Source organism: Peromyscus maniculatus, chromosome 1 (genome assembly GCF_049852395.1).
Source record: "Peromyscus maniculatus bairdii isolate BWxNUB_F1_BW_parent chromosome 1, HU_Pman_BW_mat_3.1, whole genome shotgun sequence".
In the NCBI taxonomy this organism is placed as follows: domain Eukaryota; kingdom Metazoa; phylum Chordata; class Mammalia; order Rodentia; family Cricetidae; genus Peromyscus; species Peromyscus maniculatus.
Genome location: NC_134852.1, coordinates 115,238,560 through 115,260,830, shown reverse-complemented (window position 1 = coordinate 115,260,830; position 22,271 = coordinate 115,238,560). Strand labels below are relative to the sequence as shown.

General features: G+C 43.5%; 1 protein-coding gene and 1 non-coding gene across 3 annotated transcripts; both read left to right on the top strand.

Moving 5' to 3' along the window:
• The first annotated feature begins 1,265 nt into the window (after window positions 1-1,265).
• Window positions 1,266-22,261, top strand: LOC102910020 (tripartite motif-containing protein 30A-like). Of its 2 annotated transcripts, none has more exons than XM_006979025.4 (8): window positions 1,266-1,456; window positions 10,292-10,767; window positions 12,196-12,291; window positions 13,926-14,156; window positions 17,406-17,428; window positions 18,832-18,932; window positions 19,159-19,185; window positions 19,430-22,261. In XM_006979025.4, the coding sequence occupies exons 2-8, from the start codon at window positions 10,348-10,350 to the stop codon at window positions 20,032-20,034; spliced, it is 1,503 nt and encodes a 500-aa protein (XP_006979087.1). In that variant the 5' UTR covers window positions 1,266-1,456; window positions 10,292-10,347; the 3' UTR covers window positions 20,035-22,261. The 2 variants fall into 2 exon arrangements, with proteins under 2 accessions (XP_006979087.1, XP_042137086.1); XM_042281152.2 differs by lacking the exon at window positions 1,266-1,456 and adding an exon at window positions 2,437-2,894.
• On the top strand, window positions 20,771-20,878 carry LOC121826971 (U6 spliceosomal RNA). The gene has a single exon (XR_006069123.1). It is a non-coding gene; the product is annotated as a U6 spliceosomal RNA (small nuclear RNA).
• Window positions 22,262-22,271: the final 10 nt, after the last annotated feature.

Here is a 22,271-nt window from a genome sequence, read left to right as displayed (position 1 = left end):
GTCTACTCTAATATGTTATAAATATCTAATGCTGAGGATGGCCTTTGAGATCCTGACCCTCCTGCTGCCAGCTCCAAGGCAATGTGTCCTGTGGTGGTTTGAATGGGAATGGCCTCCATAGACTCAGATCTTTGAATGCTTGGTTCCCAGTTGTTGGGACTGTTTGGGACAGATTAGGAGGTGTGGCATTATTGGAGTATATGTGGCCTGAGTGTGAGCTTTGAGATTCAATACACTCTGGGCATTCCCAGTGTCTCTATCTTTGCCTCAGGTTTGTGTCTCAAGTGTGACCTGTCACCTCCTGCACCAGCACCATGCCTCCCAGCCTGATCCCATACTACCTACTGTGGTGGTCATGACCTCTGACCCTTAAAAACTGTAAGCCCTAAATCAAACACTGTCCTTCTATGGTGCCTCAGTCATGGTGTTTTTCATAGCAATCTAAGAGTGAGTAAGACAGAGTCCATGCATGTGTCTCCACAGCTGGGTTTGTACAGAACTGAGGATCCACTCCAGGGCTCCAGGAGTGCTGGGCACGCTCCATGCCAACTGAACCTCATTCAGAGCTCTACACATTTTCAACTTCTAATTCAGGGGGAGCTGAAGCATTATCACAGGTCTTAATCCAAATATGATGTCAAATGGGGACTGCCTGGGCAATTAAGGTGAGGGACTCCTGGAGGGGAGGCAACGAGTCGATCAGATCAGCACTTTGAAAAGGACTATGTCTGTTCAGCAGCACAATATATAATCTGAAGGAGACAATGGGGCAGCCAGATAGCTCCCTATGGAGCTTGCTAGTTTACCTGCTGTGGGTGTGGGGAAGTGTTTCTGCATGGCTCTGCACAGGAATTCCCCCACCCCCGCCCCTGCTGTGTGGGAAATCTTGATTGTGAACCGAGTTTCCTTTCTGTTCTCATCCTGTAAGAGTCCAAGTCCAACTCCAGAGGCACACTCTAGTTCTGTTCACCTTGTTTTTCCTTCCCCTGGGGCCACACTTGACACCCAAAGCAAAACCCAGCCAGGATTCAGGAGGAGCCCATGGGAAGGCTTTCTTTCCTTCAGGGGCAGCATTCCAGACGGTCCGGATCTTGTTAGGTGAATCCGATCTGGAAATTCCAGAGAAACTTTTAAAAAGCCAGTTAAGGGTAGGAGAGTTGAGGGTACACGCTCTCCAGCGAGAGCCAGTGCTGATCTGAGGGCAACGCCTTCATTAGGTGGAGTCAGGCATGCTCATGCGGAGGCATGTCATTGGTCTGTCCTTCCGTAGTTTCTCTTTCTTTTTCTGCGCTCAAACTTTCGTTTCTCTAGCTTGCAGTAGGAAGTACCTTAAAGTTCTGGATTGGTGCGTCAATTCTCCGTGATTTACAGCCTTCGGGTGTCTGGTGGTTGGTTGAGCAATATTAGGGGACCGAGTTTTGGAGGACTTTTGAAGAAAAACATCGCTTTTGCTTGAGTGAGTTTGTCGTCTAAAAAGGGGGTGGAGAGGGAGGGGCTGCTGGCCTCTGGCCGAAAATGCAAATGGAGGAGCATGAGGAAGGGGCTGCCAGGAAAAAAGGAGTAATTTAAAGGTGGCTTTGACCCAGATCCTGGGTCCTCCTGCCACTTCATATTCTATACTTTTGACTTGTACCTTGTCCGAGAGATCTGGAGCGGGGGATCGAACCCAGAGCTTTTTGTTTGCTAGGAAAGAGCTTTACCACGGAGCTAAACCCCCTACCCTGGAGCTCTGTTTTCTAATACAGTCCCTTTCCCTACAGCTAAGCTGAGTCAGAGCCTCTGCTCTTTAAGGCTTTTTTTGTGTGTGATAATATGGCATTTCCTCATACTCTAGAACAGTGGTTCTCAGCCTGTGAGTCGCGACCCCTGTAGGGTGGAGTGAGCCTTTCACAGGGGTCACATATCAGATGTTTACATTACAACTCCTTACAGTAGCAAAATTACAGTTAGAAGTAGAAACAAATATTAGTTTATGGTCGGGAGTCACCCCAACATGAGGAACTGTATTAAAGGGTCACAGGCTTAGGATTGTTGAGAACCTAGGGACTCCTAGGGCTTCTCTCTGTGTTTAGTAATAGAGGCTGTGGGCCTGTTGTCTAGCCACTGACCTTTTGTTAATGCCCCAAGCCAGGAAATGACTGCTGTTACTTCCTTCTCCTTCAGCCATTTCCTGAAAAGTGAAGTAGTGCTCCACTCAGCCTGAGAGTCCAGCTACACAGAAGGCAAGAGGATCAGAAGTTGAAGGCCTTTATGGGCAACTCAATAAGACTCATTCATAAAATATATATATATATTTAAGACTTATTTATTTATTGTGTAACAGTGTTCTACCTGCATGTATGCCTACAGGCCAGAAGATGGCACCAGATCTCATTATAGATGGTTGTGAGCCACCATGTAGTTGCTGAGAAGTCAGGACCTGGGGAAGAGCAGCCAGTGTTCTTAACTCCTGAGCTGTCTCTCCAGCCCCTCATAAAATATATCTTAAAATGTTTGTGACTTAGCGCAGTGTTAGGGTGCTCCTCAGGTTTTTGGTTCAATTCCAAGGTAGGGAGAAGAGCATGATTGAAGATGGGAAAATGAAGGACTAGGATAATGCTCAGAGGTAATAGCAAGCCATAGCAGAAGTCTGGCAGTGACAGCACATGCCCTTAATGCGATCACATGGCAGGCAGAGTCTGTGTGTTCAAGGATACAGCCAGCATGGAGACACACGCCTTTAATCTCAATACCAACCACAGAAGACCTGGAGGTCTGTATAGACAGGCAGTGACGAGGAGGTCATGTGGTTGGGTTTACAACCAATGAGAAGGCAGAACAGAAAGTCAATAAAAAAGATACACCGGAAGTAGGTCTCATTCAGAGGGGAAGGATGGCAGCGGCAGCAGTGAGGGGTAAGAAAGGGTTTTAGGGGCTGGAGAGATGGCTCAGAGGTTAAGAGCACTGACTGCTCTTCCAGAGGTCCTGAGTTCAATTCCCAGCAACCACATGGTGGCTCACAACCATCTGTAATGAGATCTGGTGCCCTCTTCTGGCCTGCAGTCATACATGCTGTATACATAATAAATAAATAAATCATTAAAAAAAAAAAAAAAAAAAAAAAAAGCCGGGCGGTGGTGGCGCACGCCTTTAATCCCAGCACTCGGGAGGCAGAGCCAGGTGGATCTCTGTGAGTTCGAGGCCAGCCTGGACTACCAAGTGAGCTCCAGAAAAGGCGCAAAGCTACACAGAGAAACCCTGTCTCGAAAAACCAAAAAAAAAAAAAAAAAAAAAAAAAAAAAAAAAATAAAAAAAAAAAAAAAAGAAAGAAAGGGTTTTAGTCTCAGCTCTTAGCTACTGTTCTGACCTCTTGTGCTTTTAACTATGCATTTGGCTCTGTGTTTCTTATTTAATAAAAATATCTACATTAGACTGGTATCAGATGTGGAGTTGGTAAAAATCTTTCCCCATTCTGTAGGCTACTGCTTTTATGCTTTTATTGTCAGTGTCCTTTGCCCTACAAAAGCTTTTATTTATTGACAGTGTCCTTTGCCCTACAAAAGCTTTTCAGTTTCATGAGGTCCTATTTGTTAATTGTTTATCTTAGTGCCTGTGCTATCAGTGTTCTATTCAGAAAGTTGTCTCCTGGGCCAGTGCATTCAAAGCTATGCCCCACTTTCTCTTCTATCAGGTTCAGTGTTTCTGTTTTTTGGGGTTTTTTTTGTTTTGTTTTGTTTTGTTTTGTTTTGTTTTGTTTTTTCAAGACAGGGTCTCTTTGTGTAGCTTTGTGCCTTTCCTAGAACTCGCTTTGTAAACCAGGCCTGCCTCTGCCTCCTGAGTGCTGGGATTAAAGGCATGCACCACCACTGCCCAGCTGTGTTTCTGGTTTTATGTTGAGGTCTTTGATCCACTTGGATTTAAGTTTTGTGCATGGTGATATTTATAGGTCTATTTGCATTCTTCTACACTCAGCTGTTCAGTTAGATTAGCACCATTTGTTGAAGATGATTTCTTTTTTTTTTTTCCATTGTATATTTCTGGCTTTTCTTTTTTAAATCAAAAACTAGGTGTCCATAGGTATGTGGATTTATGTCTGGGTCTTCAGTTCAATTCCATTATTCAACATGTCTATTTTTATGCCAATACCATGTGGTTTTTATTGCCATAGCTCTGTAGTACAACTTGAAATCAGGGATGGTGATGCCTCCAGCAGTTCTTCTATTGTTCGGGATTTGTTTTCCAGATGGATTTGAGAATTGCCCTTTCAAAGTCTGTAAGAGTTGTGTTGAAATTTTCATGGGAATTGGTTGAATCTGTAGATTGGTAAGATTGCCATTTTTTACTATGTTGATCCCACAGATCCATGAGCATGGGAGAGCTTTCCTTCTGATACCTTCTTCAAAGACTTGAAGTTTTATCATACAAGTCTTCCAGTTGCTTGGTTAGAGTTATCCCAAGATATTTTATATCATATGAAGCTATTGTAAAGAGTATTGTTACCCTGATTTCTTTCTTAGTCTGTCTGGCATTTTGTATAGAGCTCTTTTTCATTCCTGAATCTATGATGGTGCTCTGCCCTGCCCTGCTACAGAGTAAGAGCCATAGGTAGCTACATTCCTTCTCCTTAGACTTGAATTGCTATGGTGGGCCTGAGGGTCCCAGGTCATGCTTTGTAGTAATCTCCATCTGTGGTGGTTTGAAAGAAAACGGCCCCCAAAGGGAGTGGCACTATTAGGAGGTGTGGCTTTGTAGGAGTATGTGTGGCCTTGTTGGAGGAAGTGTGTCCCTGTGGGGGTGGGCTTTGAGGTCTCCCGTGCTCAAGCTATGCTTAGTGCATTAGATGGTTTGCTTCCTATTGCCTGAGGATCAAGATGTAGAACCCTCAGCTCCTCCTCTAGCACATGTTTGCCTGCATGCCACCATGCTTCCCACCATGATGATAATGGACTAAACCTCTGAAATTGTAAGCTAACCCCAATTAAATGTTTTCCTTTATAAGAGTTGCCAGAAAAAAAAAAAAGAAAAAAAAATTAAAAAAAAAAAAAAGAGTTGCCAGGTCATGGTGTCTTTTCACAGCAACAGAAACCCTAATGAAGCCACCGTCTATCAGCATTTGTTTGTTTGTTTGTTTTTTGGTTTTTTGAGACAGGGTTTCTCTGTGTAGTTTTGGTGCCTGTCCTGGATCTCACTCTGTAGACCAGACTGGCCTCAAACTGACAGAGATCCACCTGGTTCTGCCTCCCGAGTGCTGGGATTAAAGGCATGTGCCACCACCGCCCAGCCTATCAGAGATCTGCCTGTCATGTGATCAGGATTAAGGGCGTGTGCTACCACTGCCAGACTTCTGCTATGGCTTGCTATTAGTTCTGACTCCCAGGTGACTATATTTATTAACATACCAATAAAATCACATTTCAGCACAAATAAAATATCACCAGAGTCTAATACCCAAAATATATAAAGAACTCAAGATATTGGGTATCAGAATCCCAAATAATCCAATTAGAAAATGTGGTACAGATCTAAACAGAGAATTCTCAACAGGGGAATCCCAAATGGCTGAGAAACTCTTAAAAGAAATGTTCAACATCCTTAGCCATCAGGGAAATGCAATCAAAAACTGCTTTGAGATTCCATCTTATACCTGTCAGAATGGCTAGAAAGAAAACCACAAGTCAACAGCTCATGCTGGCGAGAATGTAGAGCCAGGAGAACGTTGTACCATTGCCAGTGGGAGTATAAACATTTAGCCACTATGGAAATCAATATGGCAGTTCGTCAGAAAGTTGTGAACTGATCTACCTCAAGACCCAGCTATACTACTCTTGGGCATATACCCAACGAACACTTAATCCTGCCTCGTTGAGGCTTTATTCATAATATCCAGGTGCTGGAAACAACCTAGATGTTGTTCAACAGAAGAATGGATAAAGAAAATGTGGTACACTTACAAAATGTAGTATTATGTAGCTGTTAAAAAATAATGTGAAATTTTCACACAAATGGATTGAACTGGAAAAAAAATCATCCCAAGTAAGGTCCCAGAAAGCCAAAATATGGTGTATATTCACTTATAAGTAGATATTAGCTGTTAAGTAAATGATAATCAAACTGCAATGCACAGACCCAGAGAGGGTAGGTAAAGAAGAGGGCTCTAGAGGGAAGCATGGATTTCCCTGGCAAGGGAATATGAAATAGATTTTTGCAGGTGGACTGAGGGCAGGAGTGGGAGGGAACACGTTGTGGGAGAGTCCAGGAAGAGGCAGCTAGAATTGATGTGAAACCTAATGCAGTAGAAACTTCCTGGACTCTATGAGGGTGACCCTAGTGAGGACTCACAGTATTGAGGGTACAGAATCTGAACTGGCCAACTTTTGTAGCTAGACAAGGCTTCCCCTCGTGGACTGGATTGCATTCAGTTCTTGTTGGCCAAGAGGGTCCTGTAGAGATCCCTAAATAACATAGGATGATGCTAGGACAGAGGGTCACTCTCCACAAATGGGCAGCAGGGCCCCATTGCAGAGGACAACATCGACACAGCTCTTTGAATGTAGAGAGGTTGAGCTGGTTCCTACATAGAGCCTCTACCCCTATGTTCTATTCTCTTTGGCATGAAAAGGTACTCTGTAGGAAAGAGAAACCTGTATACTAACCCAGCCATAAAACCCTCAACCTACAATCTGTTCTTTTTGAAAGATGTGCTGGGGCAATGGTGGTGTAGAACTGTTGTAGAATATTACTTTAAGGTGTGTTACTTTTGTTTATGTTGTATTTGTTTAACTCGGTGAAGCTGTGTTACTGTGCCTGTCTAAAACACCCGATGGTCTAATAAAGAGTTGAATGGTTAATAGCAAGGCAGGAGAGAGGAATAGGTGGGGCTGGCAGGCAGAAAGAATATATAGAAGGAGAAATCTGGGAGAAGGAGGAGGACTTCAGGGCCCAGCAACCCAGCCACCCAGCTACACAGCAAGCCACAGAGTAAGAGGAAGATTTACAGAAGTAAGAGAATGGGGAAAGCCCAGAAGCAAAAGGTAGATGGGATCATTTAAGTTACGAAAAGCTGGCTAGAAACAAGCCAAGCTAAGGCCAGGCATTTGTAAGTAAGAATAAGCCTCTGTGTGTGATTTATTTGGGAGCTGGGTGGCACCCCTCCCCAAAAGAGCAAGAAACAAACAACAACATAGAACATGTGGGAGTGGCCAGCCAAAGTCTGATTTAACTTGAGGCCCAAGCATGATAGGGAGCACTGGCCTGCACTGCTGGGATGGCTGGGGGACTGGAGACTGGACAGCTAAAAGACCTTGGATCAATGCCTGTTCATTTGTCATCAGAGAGGCTTCCTCCATCAACAGATAGGTACAAGTGCAGAGACGCACAGCCAGACATGCGGAAAGAGAGTCTAAATCAGGTCTGCATCAGGTCCCTCCCTTCAGAGATCAAGGAACTCTGAGTAGAAGGAGAGAAAATATTGTAGGAGTCAGGGAGGTTAAAGACAGTAGGAGAACATGGCCTACAGAATCAACTAAGCAGGACCCATACAGACTCATGGAGACTGAAGCCTATATGGGGTCTGCTGTGGGATGTTAATGTATGTCCTGTGGGAGCCCTTCTTGGGTTCCTTGTGGCGTTACCCAGCAGGTTTGCATAGAGGATGATTAGGACCATGGGCCTGAGTGCAGGTGTATGAGATGGTCTGCACTTGGCTGTACTGGGGGATGGTCTGTATGTCAAGTTGCTCTGATTGGTCAATAAATAAAACCTGATTGGTCGTGGCTAGGCAGGAAGTATAGGCGGGACTAACAGAGGAGAAATAAAAGAACAAGAAGGCAGAAGGAGACGCTGCCAGCCACTGCCAGGACAAGCAGCATGTGAAGATGCTGGTAAGCCACGAGCCACGTAGCAAGATATAGATTTGTAGAAATGTGTTACTTTAAGATATAAGAATAGTTAACAAGAAGCCTGCCACGGCCATACAGTTTGTAAGTAATATAAGTCTCTGTGTTTACTTGGTTGGGTCTGAGCGGCTGTGGGACTAGCGGGTGACAGAGATTTGTCCTGACTGTGGGCAAGGCCGGAAAACTCTAGCTACAGGGGTCTGCATGGGTCAGCACCAGGTCCTTGGCATGTGTGTTATGGCTGTTAGCTTGGTCTTTTTGTGGGACTCCTAATAAGGGTGTATCTCTGACTCTTGCTTGCTCTTGAGACTCTTTTCCTCCTATTGAGTTGCTTTGTCCAGCTTCAATATGAGGGCTTTTGCATTGTTGTCTTATTCTTGTTTTGTTGTGTTTGGCCGTTGTCTCTTGAAGACCTGCTCTTTTCTGAAGTGGAAACAGAGCGGGAGAGGATCTGAGGGAGAAGGGAGGTGGGAGGGAGCTGGCAGGAGTTCACAGAAGGGAAACTGTGGTCTGGGTGTATTGTATGAGAGAAGAATCTATTTTCAATTAAAAAAATAGAAGAAAAATAAAACAAGAAAGAAAGAAAAAGATCTCTAGAGGCTCAGCCTTGGGTAGCAGAGCATGTTGGCAGCTTGGACTTCAAGGAGGAGAAAAAGCTTAGAATAGTACACATTATGTTTTGACTCTGCCCACTAAAATTCATAGTAAATTTAGTCCTCAAAATTAAAAGTTGAGGCCTCTAGCCCTCCTGAGAGGACTCTTGTGACTGTTGTAGGAATAACTACTCCTGTATGGGTTTGATTCCTGGTGAAAGTGTGAGTTTGGCTTCCTCACCTCAAACACCCTTGGTTGCACATATCTCCTCTTTCCCATCATGAAGTGATACAGCAAAATGATCTCAGCAGCTGAGTGTTTGAAGCCAGTTCAGCCTCTTTAGTGAGTTCCAGGCCAACAGGGCTACATAGTGAGATTCTGTCCTTTAAAAAAAAAATGCATATACAAAAGTAAACAAAAGCAAGAAAATGAAGGACTCATATCTGGTGAGCCCTTCAGTCTTAGACTTCTTCTGTCTTAGACCTGTAAGAAACAAATCTTTATTCTTTATAAATTACCAAGTTTCACGTAATCTGTTATAGCAGTGGAGACAAAAGCAGTGAAAGGCTGTGTTAGCCCCTTATGGAGTGGACAGTGCACAACAGCAGTGAGGACCTCAGATGGGGCTCTGACCCCAAGAGATCTGGAACAGTGTGGTTGGCAGTTCCATGCAGTGGAAGATAGAGTGGCAGAGTCCTCAGCTCTCAGGAGGTGGGATGCTGAACAGAGGTGGTGGCTCCGGGAGAAGACAGCAATCTCAGTGGCTCAGGGGTAATTTCCAGGGGCAAATGATAGTTCTGAAGACATAGGGTTCCAAGACACTTCAGCATAGAAGCCAGGATGCCATGGCTTAACCAGGGCTCTTTTTTCATGAGAGGTGGGCACTGTGTCAGGTGGGCACTGGGAGAGACAGCTTCATGACTCAGTCAAATTCTGTTTGCTGGGATGGCAGGGTACTCTTACTGGTAATTAGCATTGGTGGTTTTGCCTTAATTTTAGGAAAGACCTCCGAGTTAGTTACCTGTTTCAGAATCTGAGGCCTAATCAGTAATTTGAGAAGTGTCACATAGTCTGTCTTCTAGAGGCTTATGCGATACCAGACACCCTCCAGCTCTCTGCATACCAGCCACACTGGCAGTTCAGAATCAAAGAAGATGCATAAACTTCTGTGGCAGGATGTTCACGCATGCCATTTCTCTCTCTCTCTCTCTCTCTCTCTCTCTCTCTCTCTCTCTCTCTCTCTCTCTCTCTCTCTCCTCCCCCCTCTCCCCCTCTCCCCCTCTCCCTCTCCCTTCTCTCTCTCTCTCTCTCTCTCTCTCTCTCTCTCTCTCTCTCTCTCTCTCTCTCTCTCTCTCTCTCATTTTTTGAAACAGGGTTTCTCTGTGTAGCTTTGGAGCCTGTCCTGGAACTTGCTCTGTAGACTAGACTGGCCTCGAACTCACAGAGACCCATCTGGCTCTGCCTCCTGAGTGCTGGGATTAAAGGCGTGTGCCACTACCGCCCGGCTATTTCTGATTTTAATTATTTGTTATTTTGATTTTGTTTGTGTAGTGATTGGGCCTGTGCATTCTAGGCCAATGCTCTATATTGGAACTATTTCCTTGGCCCTTGTTCTAAGAATTCAGTTTAGGATATGAAACATAAGGAAATATTTAGATGCATGTTGCTTCTGCATGGTTATCTTAGTTGCTTGTATTGTTTCTCTCCCCTGGCTTCTTTGCCTTGTACTGTTGTGGTCATGGCCCATCCTTGATCTCTGCACAGTGTTCATTCTGTTCCTCCCCTTCTTACTTGGCCTTCTTTTTGTCTTCTAAATCATGCAGGCACCTGAGCAGGGGTGTCAGAAGTCAGGACAGGCAGACACAGGATCACAGCAACCATGGCTTCAGAATTCTTGATGAATGTAAAGGAGGAGGTGACCTGTCCTATCTGTCTGGACCTCATGGTGGAACCTGTGAGTGCTGATTGTGGTCACAGCTTCTGCCGAGCCTGCATCACATTGAACTGTGAGTCTATTAAAGGCAAAGAGGGAGAGTTCACCTGCCCTGTGTGCCGAGTGAGTTACCTGTTTGGGAATCTGAGGCCTAATCGACATTTGGCCAACATAGTGGAGAGGCTCAAGGGGTTCAAGTCCAGCCCAGAGGGGGAGCAGAAGTTGAATGTCTGTGCAAGGCATGGAGAGAAACTGCAGCTCTTCTGTGAGAAGGACAAGGTGGCCATCTGCTGGCTTTGTGAGCGATCTCAGGAGCACCGTGGTCACCAAACAGCTCTCATCGAAGAGGTGGCCCAAGACTACAAGGTAAGAAGTGGGAGGGTGTGGGAAACAGAACAAGAAACAGTACCTGCCGTGAAATCTCTACTGCTTGGAACCCTTTGGTTACTTGATCATCATGGAATAGAGGCCTGGGATTTCCTTCCATCCTGTTGCCTTCTGAGGCCTGAAAGAATAGGACTATCCACTGAGCTTAATCATAAGAGAATCTACCTGGGCTCAAACTCTAGAACTAGAGCAAATGTTTTTACACCTTGTTGTATACTGTTGAGATTTTATGTCCAAGAAAAGCTCTGATTATTCTTTAGCTGTCACAGTAAATGAGATGAGGGTTGGAGAGATGGCTGAATAGCTTGTTGCTAAGCATAATGACCTGAGTTCAAACCCAGAAACCACATAACTCAAGGCGATAACTGATTCCTGCAAGTTGTTCTCTGACCTCTACATACCTGGGGTGACGTGAGTGTGGGTATACACAAGCACACACTACACACAGGTGCACTCACATACAAAATCAATTAGTTAATTAAAAAGACTAAATGAGGTGAGTCGTTACACCGAATTTCCTCTTTCCTTGCTATCAGCTTCCTCTTTTTTTTTACATATTAGTGTAAAAAAAAATCAGTTTAACCGGGTGTGATAGCAGATGCCTGTAACCTCAACATTTCTGAGGCAGGAGGAACAAGGATTCTTTACATAATGAGACCACCGTATTATTAGTTTGTTTGCTTGCTTGTTTTTCTCTGTGCAGCCCTGACTGTCCTGGAACTTTCTCTGTAGATCAGGCTGGTCTTAAACCCAGGGATCCGCCTGCCTCTGCCTCCTGAGTGCTGTTATTAAAGGCATTTGCCACCATGCCTGGCTTGAGACCACCTTTTTAAAAGAGGTTGAGAGGATAGGGAATCTTTTTGAGTTGATGGTGACCTTATTCCTTTCTTCCAACTACTAGATTTTAGTTGCCATTCTCTCTGTTTCTGTAAATTCTGCTGAGACCAACTTGATTTTGTCCATTTGCCTTCTTTTTAGTGTTTACTATCTATATGTTCATAATAGATTAAAAAACCATACGTGTAGTTGGGCGGTGGTAGCGCACGCCTTTAATCCCAGCACTCTGGAGGAAGAGGCAGTCAGTGAGTTTGAGGCCAGCCTGGTCTACAAAGCGAGTTCCAGGACAGCCAGGATTGTTCCACAGTGAAATTCTGTCTTGAAAAAGCAAAAAAAAACAAAACAAAAACCAACCAAAAAAACCCAACAACAACAACAACAAAACCCCCAAAACTATATGTATGTATGTATGTGTATATGTGTTATGTACATCATTCTTAACACATTCTTTTAAAGAACCGTAGCAGTTTTAGGCTTCCTGTCTTTCCAGAAGGGTTTCTTGGTATTCTGTTAGAAACAACTGTCCTACTAAGCACACAGCTTGACTCTGCTGCAATTCCTCTCCCACAGGGGAAGCTCCAGGCAGCTCTGCAAAAGCTGATGGCAGACAAGAAAGAATTGGAGAACTGGAAAGATGACCTTCAAAAGGAGAGAACTTTCTGGGAGGCAAGTGGGGATGCTTCCTAAAGAGTTCGGCGGATGCCTGGGAGGGACCTGGGCAAGAAGCTCCCTGGCTCTTCTTCCCTGATAGTTGATGAGGATAAGCGGCCTTGATTAGAACTCTCTACCTGTTCCTTGGAGCTGGGGCTGCACACCGAGTGCATCACAACTGAGCCTGGCTATGTGGGGAGCTGACACCATGGAGGGAGTCTGGTGAGAGTGGGCACTGAGTCCTGGATCTCACTCCTGTGGTGCTTTCTGTAACTATGATGGTTGGGGAAGATGCTTGGGAATGGCTGGATCATGAATATGTACTTAGCATTCAGCTTCTGCAGGAAGTTAAAGAGCAGAATGAGATGCAGGTGTGGTGGCACATGCCTTTAATCCTAGCATTTGGGAGGCAGAAAGAGACAGATCTCTGAGTTCAAGGCCAGTCTGGTGAACATCGAAAGTTTCAAGGCAACTAGGACTACCGGGTGAGAATCCCTCTCTCCCCAATTAAACAAAGAAACAAAATAAGAAATAAGAAACCTAGTGGTTTGCTCTTCCAGAGGACCTGAATTTGGTTCCCTACACCCACATGGTGGATCATAAGCATCCATAACTAGTTCTGAGGACATCCAATCCTCTCTTCTGGCTTCTTGTGGGTACCTGGCACACATGTGATGCAGGCAGGTAAAACACACACTAACAAAATAAATAAATATGTATATAAATAAAAATAAATGCATTTTTAAAGTTTTTTTAAGTCCTTCTTTAAATTTTTTTTAAAGATTTGTTTATTTTTACTTGATGTGTATGAGTGTTTGCCAGCATATGTGTGTCTGGTTCCTATGGAGGTCAGAAGAGGGCATCGGATCTCTTAGAACTACAGTTATAGGTGGTTGTGAATAGGTGTGGTTGCTAGGAATTGAGCCCTGGTCCTCCAGAAGAGCAGCCAATGCTCTTAACCACTGAGTTGTCTCTCCAACCCTAAAGTCTTTTAAAAAAGTGGAATGAGGATTATTACAGGCAGGAACGAGCATCTCGGACAGCTGTGTGAAAGCTGAATCATAGCCTAGTGTATCGTTTTGGTTTAGGTGGTCTTGGTAAAGATGACCTGAGGTCTTTGTATTGGAATAATTAACAGACACTAAAAGGTTATACATGCTTCCCTAAGACTCCCTTCCTTTTCTGAATCTCTATTCCTCATAAAAACTCGCCCACAAAGCCTGGAGGTGGTGACTTATGCCTTTAATCCAAGCACTCAGAAGACAGAGGCAGATGGATCTCTGAGTTTGGATCTCAGTCTGGTCTACACAGTGAGTTCCTGGACATCCTGGACTATACAGAGAAACCCTATCTAGGAAAACAAACAAAATAAAAGAAAGAAAAAAAAAAACAACAATTTCCCACATAGCACATTTGACAGACTGAATAATTCTCCCATTTCTTTCTTCTTCTTTTTTTCTTTTTTTTGTTTTGTTTTGTTTTTTGAGACAGAGTTTCTCTGTGTAGCCTTGGCTGTCTTGGAACTCACTCTGTAGACCAGGCTAGCCTCTAACTCACAGAAATTCATCTGCCTCTGCCTCCTGAGTGCTGGAATGAAAGGCATGTACCACCACCAACCGGCTTAATTCTCCCGTTTCTTATCTCTGAAGAATCAAATACAGAAAGATGTAGAAAATGTTCAGATGGAGTTTAGAAGACTGGGAGACATCCTGGACTCTGAGGAGAAGAATGAGGTGCAGAAGCTGATGCAAGAGAAGAAAGACATTATGAACAGCCTGGCAGAGTCTGAAAATAAGCATGCCCAGCAAAGCAAGTTGCTAGGAGACCTCATCTCAGATGTGGAGCATCACTTGCAGTGCTCAACCATGGAAATGCTGCAGGTAAGACTGCAGGAGGTCCCAGCATCTGAGAGTCAGGAGACCTGGAAGCCATTTCCCTCCCTCTGTGCTGCTGTGACCTTCCTGGTGAGGACACTAGGGCTCTCTGGGCCTTCCCTGAACTCTGTCCTGTACCAGTTTCAGAGACTGGGAATCATTGCGTGTATGGATGGCAAGGAGTGGAATTCTATTTTTATTAGTTTATCAAGTGCAGCACAAAAGATAAACTCTGGGGAGGAGATCTGTTGGATTCGTGGGCATTTATGGCACCAGCTCTTTACAGAGCTGTGTGTGGTTCAAGTACTTTTATCAACTCCAGCTAGTCACTGGTAAACAAGGAACTTCCAGTTACAAGAGATGTTTATGTTGTCCACCATAGGATGAGGTGAGGCTTCCCCCATCTGCAGTAGCTGAGCAATTAAGAGCACTGGCTGCTCTTCCAGAGTGCCTGGGTTCAGTTCCCAGCACCCACATTATAGTTCAAGACTGCCTGTAACTCTAGTTCAAGGAAATCCAACACACTCTTCCGACCTCCACAGGTACCAGGCATGCTAGTGCTGTGCAGAGGTATGTGCAGGCAAATGTCTATACATATGAAATAATAATAAAAGTTAAAAATAATGAACTGATATTACTTTAAAAAGTATTTCAACTAAGCCGGGTGGTGGTGGCCCACGCCTTTAATCCCAGCACTCGGGAGGCAGAGCCAGGTGGATCTCTGTGAGTTCGAGGCCAGCCTGGGCTACCAAGTGAGTTCCAGGAAAGGCGCAAAGCTACACAGAAAAACCCTGTCTCGAATAATAATAATAATAGTAAAGTATTTCAACCAATCAAGCAACTGCACATTGTGAGTTTTTTTGTTTTGTTTTGCTATTTAAAGAAGTGTAAAATTGTATATTATTTTATATCACATTTATTTAGGTCATTTATACTTCTTAAAAATATTTTATGTACCAGGTGGTGGTGGTCACACCTTTAATCCCAGAACTCGGGAGGTAGAGACAGGTGGATGTTTGTGAGTTCAAGGCCAGCCTGGTCTACAGAGCAAGTTCCAGGATAGCCAGGGCTTCCCAGAGAAACCCTGTCTCACAAAAACAAGTGTGTGTGGTGTGGTGTGTGTGTGTGTGTGTGTGTGTGTGTGTGTGTGTGTGTGTGTGTGTGTGTGTATTATTTATGTGCCAGTGTATAGGTCAGAAGACAACTTTGGAAAGATGGTTTTCTCCTTCCACCTTTCCATGGCTTCAGGGATTGAATTGAAGTCCATCTGCTTGTATGGTGAAAACCTTTACCAGCTGAGCCATCTTGCCAGCCCAGAGTTAGCTTCCTGTGTCATTTTCTGGTTTTATATGTTTCCATGGGAATGTATTTCTTCCATCTAAGTTGTAAAATTTATAGGCAATGTTGGTTGTAGGAAGTCCTCACCATCTTTTCAATTTCTCACTTTCCTGTTGTGTTCATTTTAATTAAAAAAAATGTATAGATCACATGGTATTTTGCAATATGCATACATCATGAAATGCCTACATGGTGCTGGTTCACATATGCATCACCTCACATTGTTACTCTGCTTTTTTTGTGATGGCAACAGTTTGAGTCTTTTCGTAATTTGAAGAATATATTATTTACTATACCCACTCACCGTGCTTACTTTACAATACTAGAAATTTATCTTTTGAGCAATATCTATCCCACTTTCCCCCACCCAACTTCTGTCTACTCCCATTCTAGTCTCCTATGAGATCAGTTTTTGTACCTTCCATGTGGTCACATGATCTCATGCAGTATTTATTTAGTTGAACCTGGCTTGTTTCATGTGACCTAGACTCTGTAGGTTCATCCATGTTACCACAAATGGTAGTACTTCCTCGCTTATAAGAGCTGTCTCGTAATCTATTGTGTACGTGTACCGCATTATTTTTGTCTGTTGATTGCTGCTGAGGTTGAGTCCATCCATCAGCTATTGGAATAATGCTTCAGGAGACAGGAGTGTGCCAATGACTCTAGGATGGCATGTTTTAACTCCAGAATTTAGCTGTAATTGAAATGATTAGTTTTCTTGTGATTTTTTTTAAACCATTTTGTATAGCTTTCTTAGTTTATGTACATTTACTGTAGCCAGCTTTGCTGGCAGACATGTGTATTCTTCGCCCTTTGGAGACAGAGCAAGAGAACTGTCACAAATTCCAGCCAGTGTGACCTTTGTAGTGAGTTCTGTAACTCCAGTTCCGGGAGATCTGATACTTCTGACCTGCATGGGCACCAGGCAAACATACATGTGGTGCACAGACAAAACACACATAAAATAAAATATAGAAGAAACTTAAAAAGAAGTTAAAACAGGAGAAGTAATAATGAGAGAAAGAAAAAAAGTGGAATAAGAAGGGAAGCCTATGAGATGTGGGTGAAAAGTCTTGCAAAGAATGTGATCGAGTAGACTGTGTGGCGAAGGAAGCATCTCAAAGCCTAACTGAGCAAATCACAGATAAAAGCCAAACCGCAGTGAGGTGTGTGCAAGAGTGAAGTATATAATGATAGAAAAATAAGTAAAAAGAACACTGTTGACGTGAATTGTGCTGAATTGAAAGATGAGCATCTCAGATCCCCTTTGACTCCATCTTTTTTTTTTTTCTTTTTCTTTTTTTTTCTTTTGGTTTTTCCGAGACAGGGTTTCTCTGTGTAGCTTTGCGCCTTTCCTGGGACTCACTTGGTAGCCCAGGCTGGCCTCGAACTCAGAAAGATTCGCCTGGCTCTGCCTCCCGAGTGCTGGGATTAAAGGCGTGTGCCACCACCGCCTGGCTCCCTTTGACTCTAAAAGGTTCTACTTGGTGCTGTGTAGATCCCTGCAACCCACATGTTCCCTGTGTTCTGGTGTGTGAGGAAGGATAGGTTCTGAGTCCTTTCCAAGTGGTTCCTTCAGACCCCTGCACCCCACCGTGATGTCTTCTGGTCTTGTGGGTCCAGTGTATGTGAGGAGCAGCACTTCCTAGTGCTGCTGACTGCTTTGCTGCAGGCAGCTTCATTTTTCCAGCACATGTGCACTCTGGCAGTGGACTTGGCTCTGGGAGTCCATTTGTGGGGAAGCTGCCTGCTTCCCTACAGTGATTCTGCTGCCTTAATCAGCTCATTTACAAACTACCACTTGCAGGAAATGGCTCCTTGTGTGTTATCATGACTGTTTTCTTTCAGTTTCAGTTGCAAGGGTTCTCATCTTAATGAGAAGTCTTAACTCCTATTTTTTCTGTTCCTATCTAGGGTGTGGATGGCATCATAAAATGGTATGTATGGCTGCCAATGGCAGTTTTTCTGTGTGGTAAGAATGACTTAGTTTTCAAGCAGAATATAATTTCTCCCAGGTTGGGGCAATTTACATGTAGTATTGAATTTCTGTAACAAAAAAAAAAAAAAAAACACCAAAAAACAGGGACTGAGTGTTTTGCCACTATTGAGAATAGATTAGAGTCTATGATAGAGAAATGGGTTGTGGGGAAGTATTCGGCTCAGTAGTGGGATTTTTTTTTTTTTTTTTTTTTGGTTTTTTCGAGACAGGGTTTCTCTGTGTAGCTTTGCGCCTTTCCTGGGACTCACTTGGTAGTCCAGGCTGGCCTCGAACTCACAGAGATCCTCCTGGCTCTGCCTCCCGAGTGCTGGGATTAAAGGCGTGCGCCACCACCGCCCGGCTAGTAGTGGGATTTTTGATAAAAAGAATAGGGTACTCTTAACTCCATTGTAATTTCAGCATTTTACTCATCCAATGTACCTGCATGTGGCTCTGGATCTGGATTTAACAGGTGCTTGGTTTGTGGTAGATGGCATGTGTCTTCTATGTTTGCAAACTACACACACTTGTCCATTGGGAAAATTCCTGTATGTTCACATTATTTTCTCCTGAGACTAGAAGACATCCAGTCTTTATGGAAGTATTTAGATTTACAAAAAATAGTCTTGAATCTCTTCACAAAGCACTTTGATACGGGTGTGACCAACTGATCCATTTCCATCCCATACTCTCCAGTGGAAAGAGGATCTCCTTGGGTTTAGATAGCACACTCACATGGCCACACCAAGGAATTTCCTAAGACACTGGGATCATATTAATATTAGTTTGATGTCCTCATCTTCTCCAACTGTTCATAATTTTTCCACAAGAGCCTGAAAAATCAGATATTATCTTTGAGTCTCTGTGTTAGCTAAAGGTGTTGATGACATTGGACTTTTCCAGGTGTATTTCCCACACTTTGCCTTGAGCACCCAGGTGTGGGTTCTGTACCCTACTGTTTGATCCTTTCCCAAGAACCCACATTCATGAAAATATTTTTCCACAAATTTTTCCCCAAGTACCTTAGTTTTGGTTTGTTTTAAGATTTATTATTTTATCGTCTCTTGTGAGTTCAAGGAGACAGAGTGGCAGAAAAATAATTTTAGAAAGCAAGAACCATGATTCTGAGAACATAAGTTCTTCCCAACATCACACTGAAAGTAGGTTGGAGAGCACATGATTGTATTTTTCAAATCCCCAGATGGCAGGCTACCCTTTTCAGCATCCTTAAGAGAGCTCAAGTACATCTGTTTTGAAATGAGAGGAAGTCAGTGGTGGTTGGGGGTCATTAAGAGAGACTAGAGGTCAGTGGTGGTTGGGGGTCATTAAGAGGGACTCGAGGTCGATTGTTTTCATCCCCAGGAGTCACAGTTTTTCACTCACGAAGTCCAAAACCATCCCCAAGGAAGGAAGAAGAGTGTTCAGAGCCCCTGACCTGCGAGGCATGCTGCAGGTGCTGCAAGGTGAGGAGACGTATGTCACATGACTTGCCTCTGGGAGTCTAGTGCTTCCTAGATACAGACGAGGAAGAGTAGATACCATGGGCTGATGATTTGACCATCTCTGATGGGAAATGACCATTCATCTTTGACCCTATTATGGTTTTCAACTCTTCCCCTGATCTGGAGAAGAAATGGATTTTAGAATACCTTTGCTTGCATTTAATATTGTGAATTTTTATCCTTTCAGAGCTCATAGAGGCCCAACGCTACTGGGGTAAGGAGAAAACACAGTGCCATAAGCCACCCCCTTTCTCACTGTCTTGCAGAGCTTGTGTTTCTGTGAGGCCTCATGTTGCTTCTCCCAGAATATGTTGTATGCTTCTGCAATGTTCTGCCTCTCCTGTGACTTCTACACAAAGTTCCTTCCAGTTCCTCCACATTTTCTTCTTAAACTTCTAACATCACAAATAAGGCTGTGTCCTGTCCTCATGACACTCACTCCTGTCATTTCTGTGCAGTTCAAGTGACACTGGTCAAGAACAACAATCCAAACATTGCCATTACCGAGGACAAGAGACAAATAAGATATGAAGACCGTCAAACAAGAAATTTTGCACCCGGGGGTGAGAGCTGTCATGAAGGTGTCCTGGGCTACCCAGCTATCCAGTCAGGAAAACATTATTGGGAAGTAGATGTGTCTGGAAAAGGTGCCTGGGTTCTGGGATTAAGTGATGGAAGCTACCTCTTCAATCCGATATTTCGTGCAAATGCTGAAAGACACCTAGATCCCTTATTCCGCTTGGGTATTAGTAATGATTCACGTTATCAACCTAGATATGGCTTCTGGGTTATAGGGCTGTGGAATAAGTGCGTGTATAATGCCTTTGAGGAGTGTGCTTTCACAGGCAAGCCCAGTGTCTTGACTCTATCTCTGATGGTTCCTCCCTGTCGTGTTGGCATTTTCCTTGACTATGCAGCTGGCACCCTCTCGTTTTACAATATTTCCCACCATGGGACTCTCATCTATAGATTCTGTGCAAATTCCTTTCCTGATAGGGTTTTCCCATATTTTAATCCTATGGGATGTTCAGAGCCAATGACAGTGTGCTGGTCAGACTCTTAAACCTTCATCTATTTCTGTGCAGGGCCTCTGGCTCTGGTGTGTATCTCATATGCCTGAACTCCTGGACACCATTTTACCCTTTATTTTATATATATACCTATAGATATATTTTTTTCTGTCTCTAGTCTTTCTCTGTGAACATCTTTCACTGGTAAATAGGATATATTCATTTCTTTGGGCATATTCTCCAGATCCTTGTTTTGTTTTTGTTTTTGTTGAGAATAGTAAATCATGTCCCATATGTTCCAGGACAAATATTTGAGTCCTCACTGTGTAAGATATCTCTGCTGCCAAGTTCTTCTTTTGTTCTCTGTGCCCAAGATGGATCCCAAGCGCTGCACCACTGAGCCACTTCCCTCTGTTTTGTCTGTATAACCCCTTCTGCTCATCAATGGAAGAAGATTAAAGAAAGCTCTTTAACAACTTGTCCATTCATTTTGAGAATTCTGTGTAGGAGTCCATGGTTAAAAAAATGCACCCTTGCGGGCCAGTAATGGTACACACCTTTAATCCCAGCACTTGGGAGACAGAGGATCTCTGTAAGTTCAAGGAGGCCAGCCTGGTCTGCAGAGCTTGTTCCAGGACAGCTAAGGCTACACAGTGAAATCCTGTCTTGAAAAACAAAAACAACAAAAAAGAAGTGTACCCTTAGCAGTAGGCTGTTTTCGCCATGATGCTTCTTCATCAAGGAATTAAGGAGAGAACATCACAAATGATACACACTGAAGTAGATGATGTGCTCACTTAGGCAGCAAGTCTACTAAAAGTAGAATGGTAACAGATAAAATTAATACGACCCCTGCCCAAGGATGACACACAAATTCATGCTGTTCCTTTTGTTTGTTTTTGTTTTTTGTTTTTCGAAACATGGTTTTTCTGTATAGCTCTGCTTGTCTTGGAACTCTCCTTGTAGATTAGGCTGGCCTCGAACTCAGAGAGATCTGTCTGCCTCTGCCTCCCAAGTGCTGGGATTAAAGCCATGTGACACAACTGCCTGGCACATGTTCCATATTTTTGAAGAACATTAATGTCCTGAAACAGAGAGAGACAGACAAACACACACACACACACACACACACACACACACACACACACACACACACCACACACACACACACAGAGCACGACAGAGAGAGATTGAGAGAGAGAGTAGACCATGTGTATCCAGAGGACTTAAGTTCGAGTCCTGGTTCTAAACATGCCAGCAGTCCCAGCATGAATAACACACTTAACAGATGTGCTTATTCTTTTATATATAATTTTGGTGTAAATATTGCAGGTGCCTCAAGCCAGTGTAAGAAAATAAATATGAAGCTGGCAATATAGTTGAGTGGGTAATAGACCTTGTCCCCAAGCCTGGGCACCTGAATTTGATCCCCTGAACCCATACTCCTACCACCTGTCTTCTGAATTCCATACATATGCTGTGGCAGATAGAGGCCCAGACACAGACATAAACACAAAATAAGCAAATACAGTTTTTTAATAAAAAGAAACTCGGTAAGTATAGAGCATCCACTGAAGTACCTCAGTGTTTACTCTGTTAATTACTGTAAGATATACACTGTATTGTAGTATCCTGTGAAGCCAAGGAAAATGGGGAACACGGATTGCTTTCACCAAGTCTTGATTCCTAGTCCCTAGATAACTACTATCATGGCCTGATCACTCTAGGTTGCTCGTGGCTATTGTATGCTTCTTTTTTTTTTTTTTTCACACTTAAGGGTAATTTTTGTGTTGTCATATATTGGTCCTTATCGAGTACTAAATTTTGTGATATTCAGGCTTTTAGTAATAATGACAACACCGGCAAATTTATCTTTCACTGTATAATAAAACATAAACAACAGAGTATTACTAGGGACTTGCCTTGTCTCAGCAGTCCAGTATGGTGTCTTATTCCATTTGGGGGAGGGGGCACGGTCCTTATCACTGTGACTAAAATAAATGATTATTAAGATGTGTATCAGAACTTTGTGTGGTAGCACATCTGTGCCATCCCTGCACCTGGGGGGTTATGGCAGGAGCATTGCTATGCATTTGAAGGCAGGTTCATAGAGTAAGACTCCATTAAGAAAGTAAAGAATATATACTGTTTTACTTCAGAATCACTACTCTACTTTGTTTTAAGAAATGGAATAACTAGATTGCAAAATCCCAGATTTTTTTTCTGTTTTCACTATTTGTAAATGTTTCTGTTTGTTAAAAATAAATATTCTTAACTTCAGAGCTGTCCG

Bases quoted from the DNA above. Each gene is read 5' to 3' on its own strand.
- LOC102910020 (XM_006979025.4), top strand. From the start codon at position 10,348: ATGGCTTCAGAATTCTTGATGAATGTAAAGGAGGAGGTGACCTGTCCT. The intron at 10,768-12,195 runs GTAAGAAGTGGG...CCTCTCCCACAG, and splicing joins AGGTGGCCCAAGACTACAAG to GGGAAGCTCCAGGCAGCTCT. The intron at 14,157-17,405 runs GTAAGACTGCAG...GTTCCTATCTAG, and splicing joins CAACCATGGAAATGCTGCAG to GGTGTGGATGGCATCATAAA.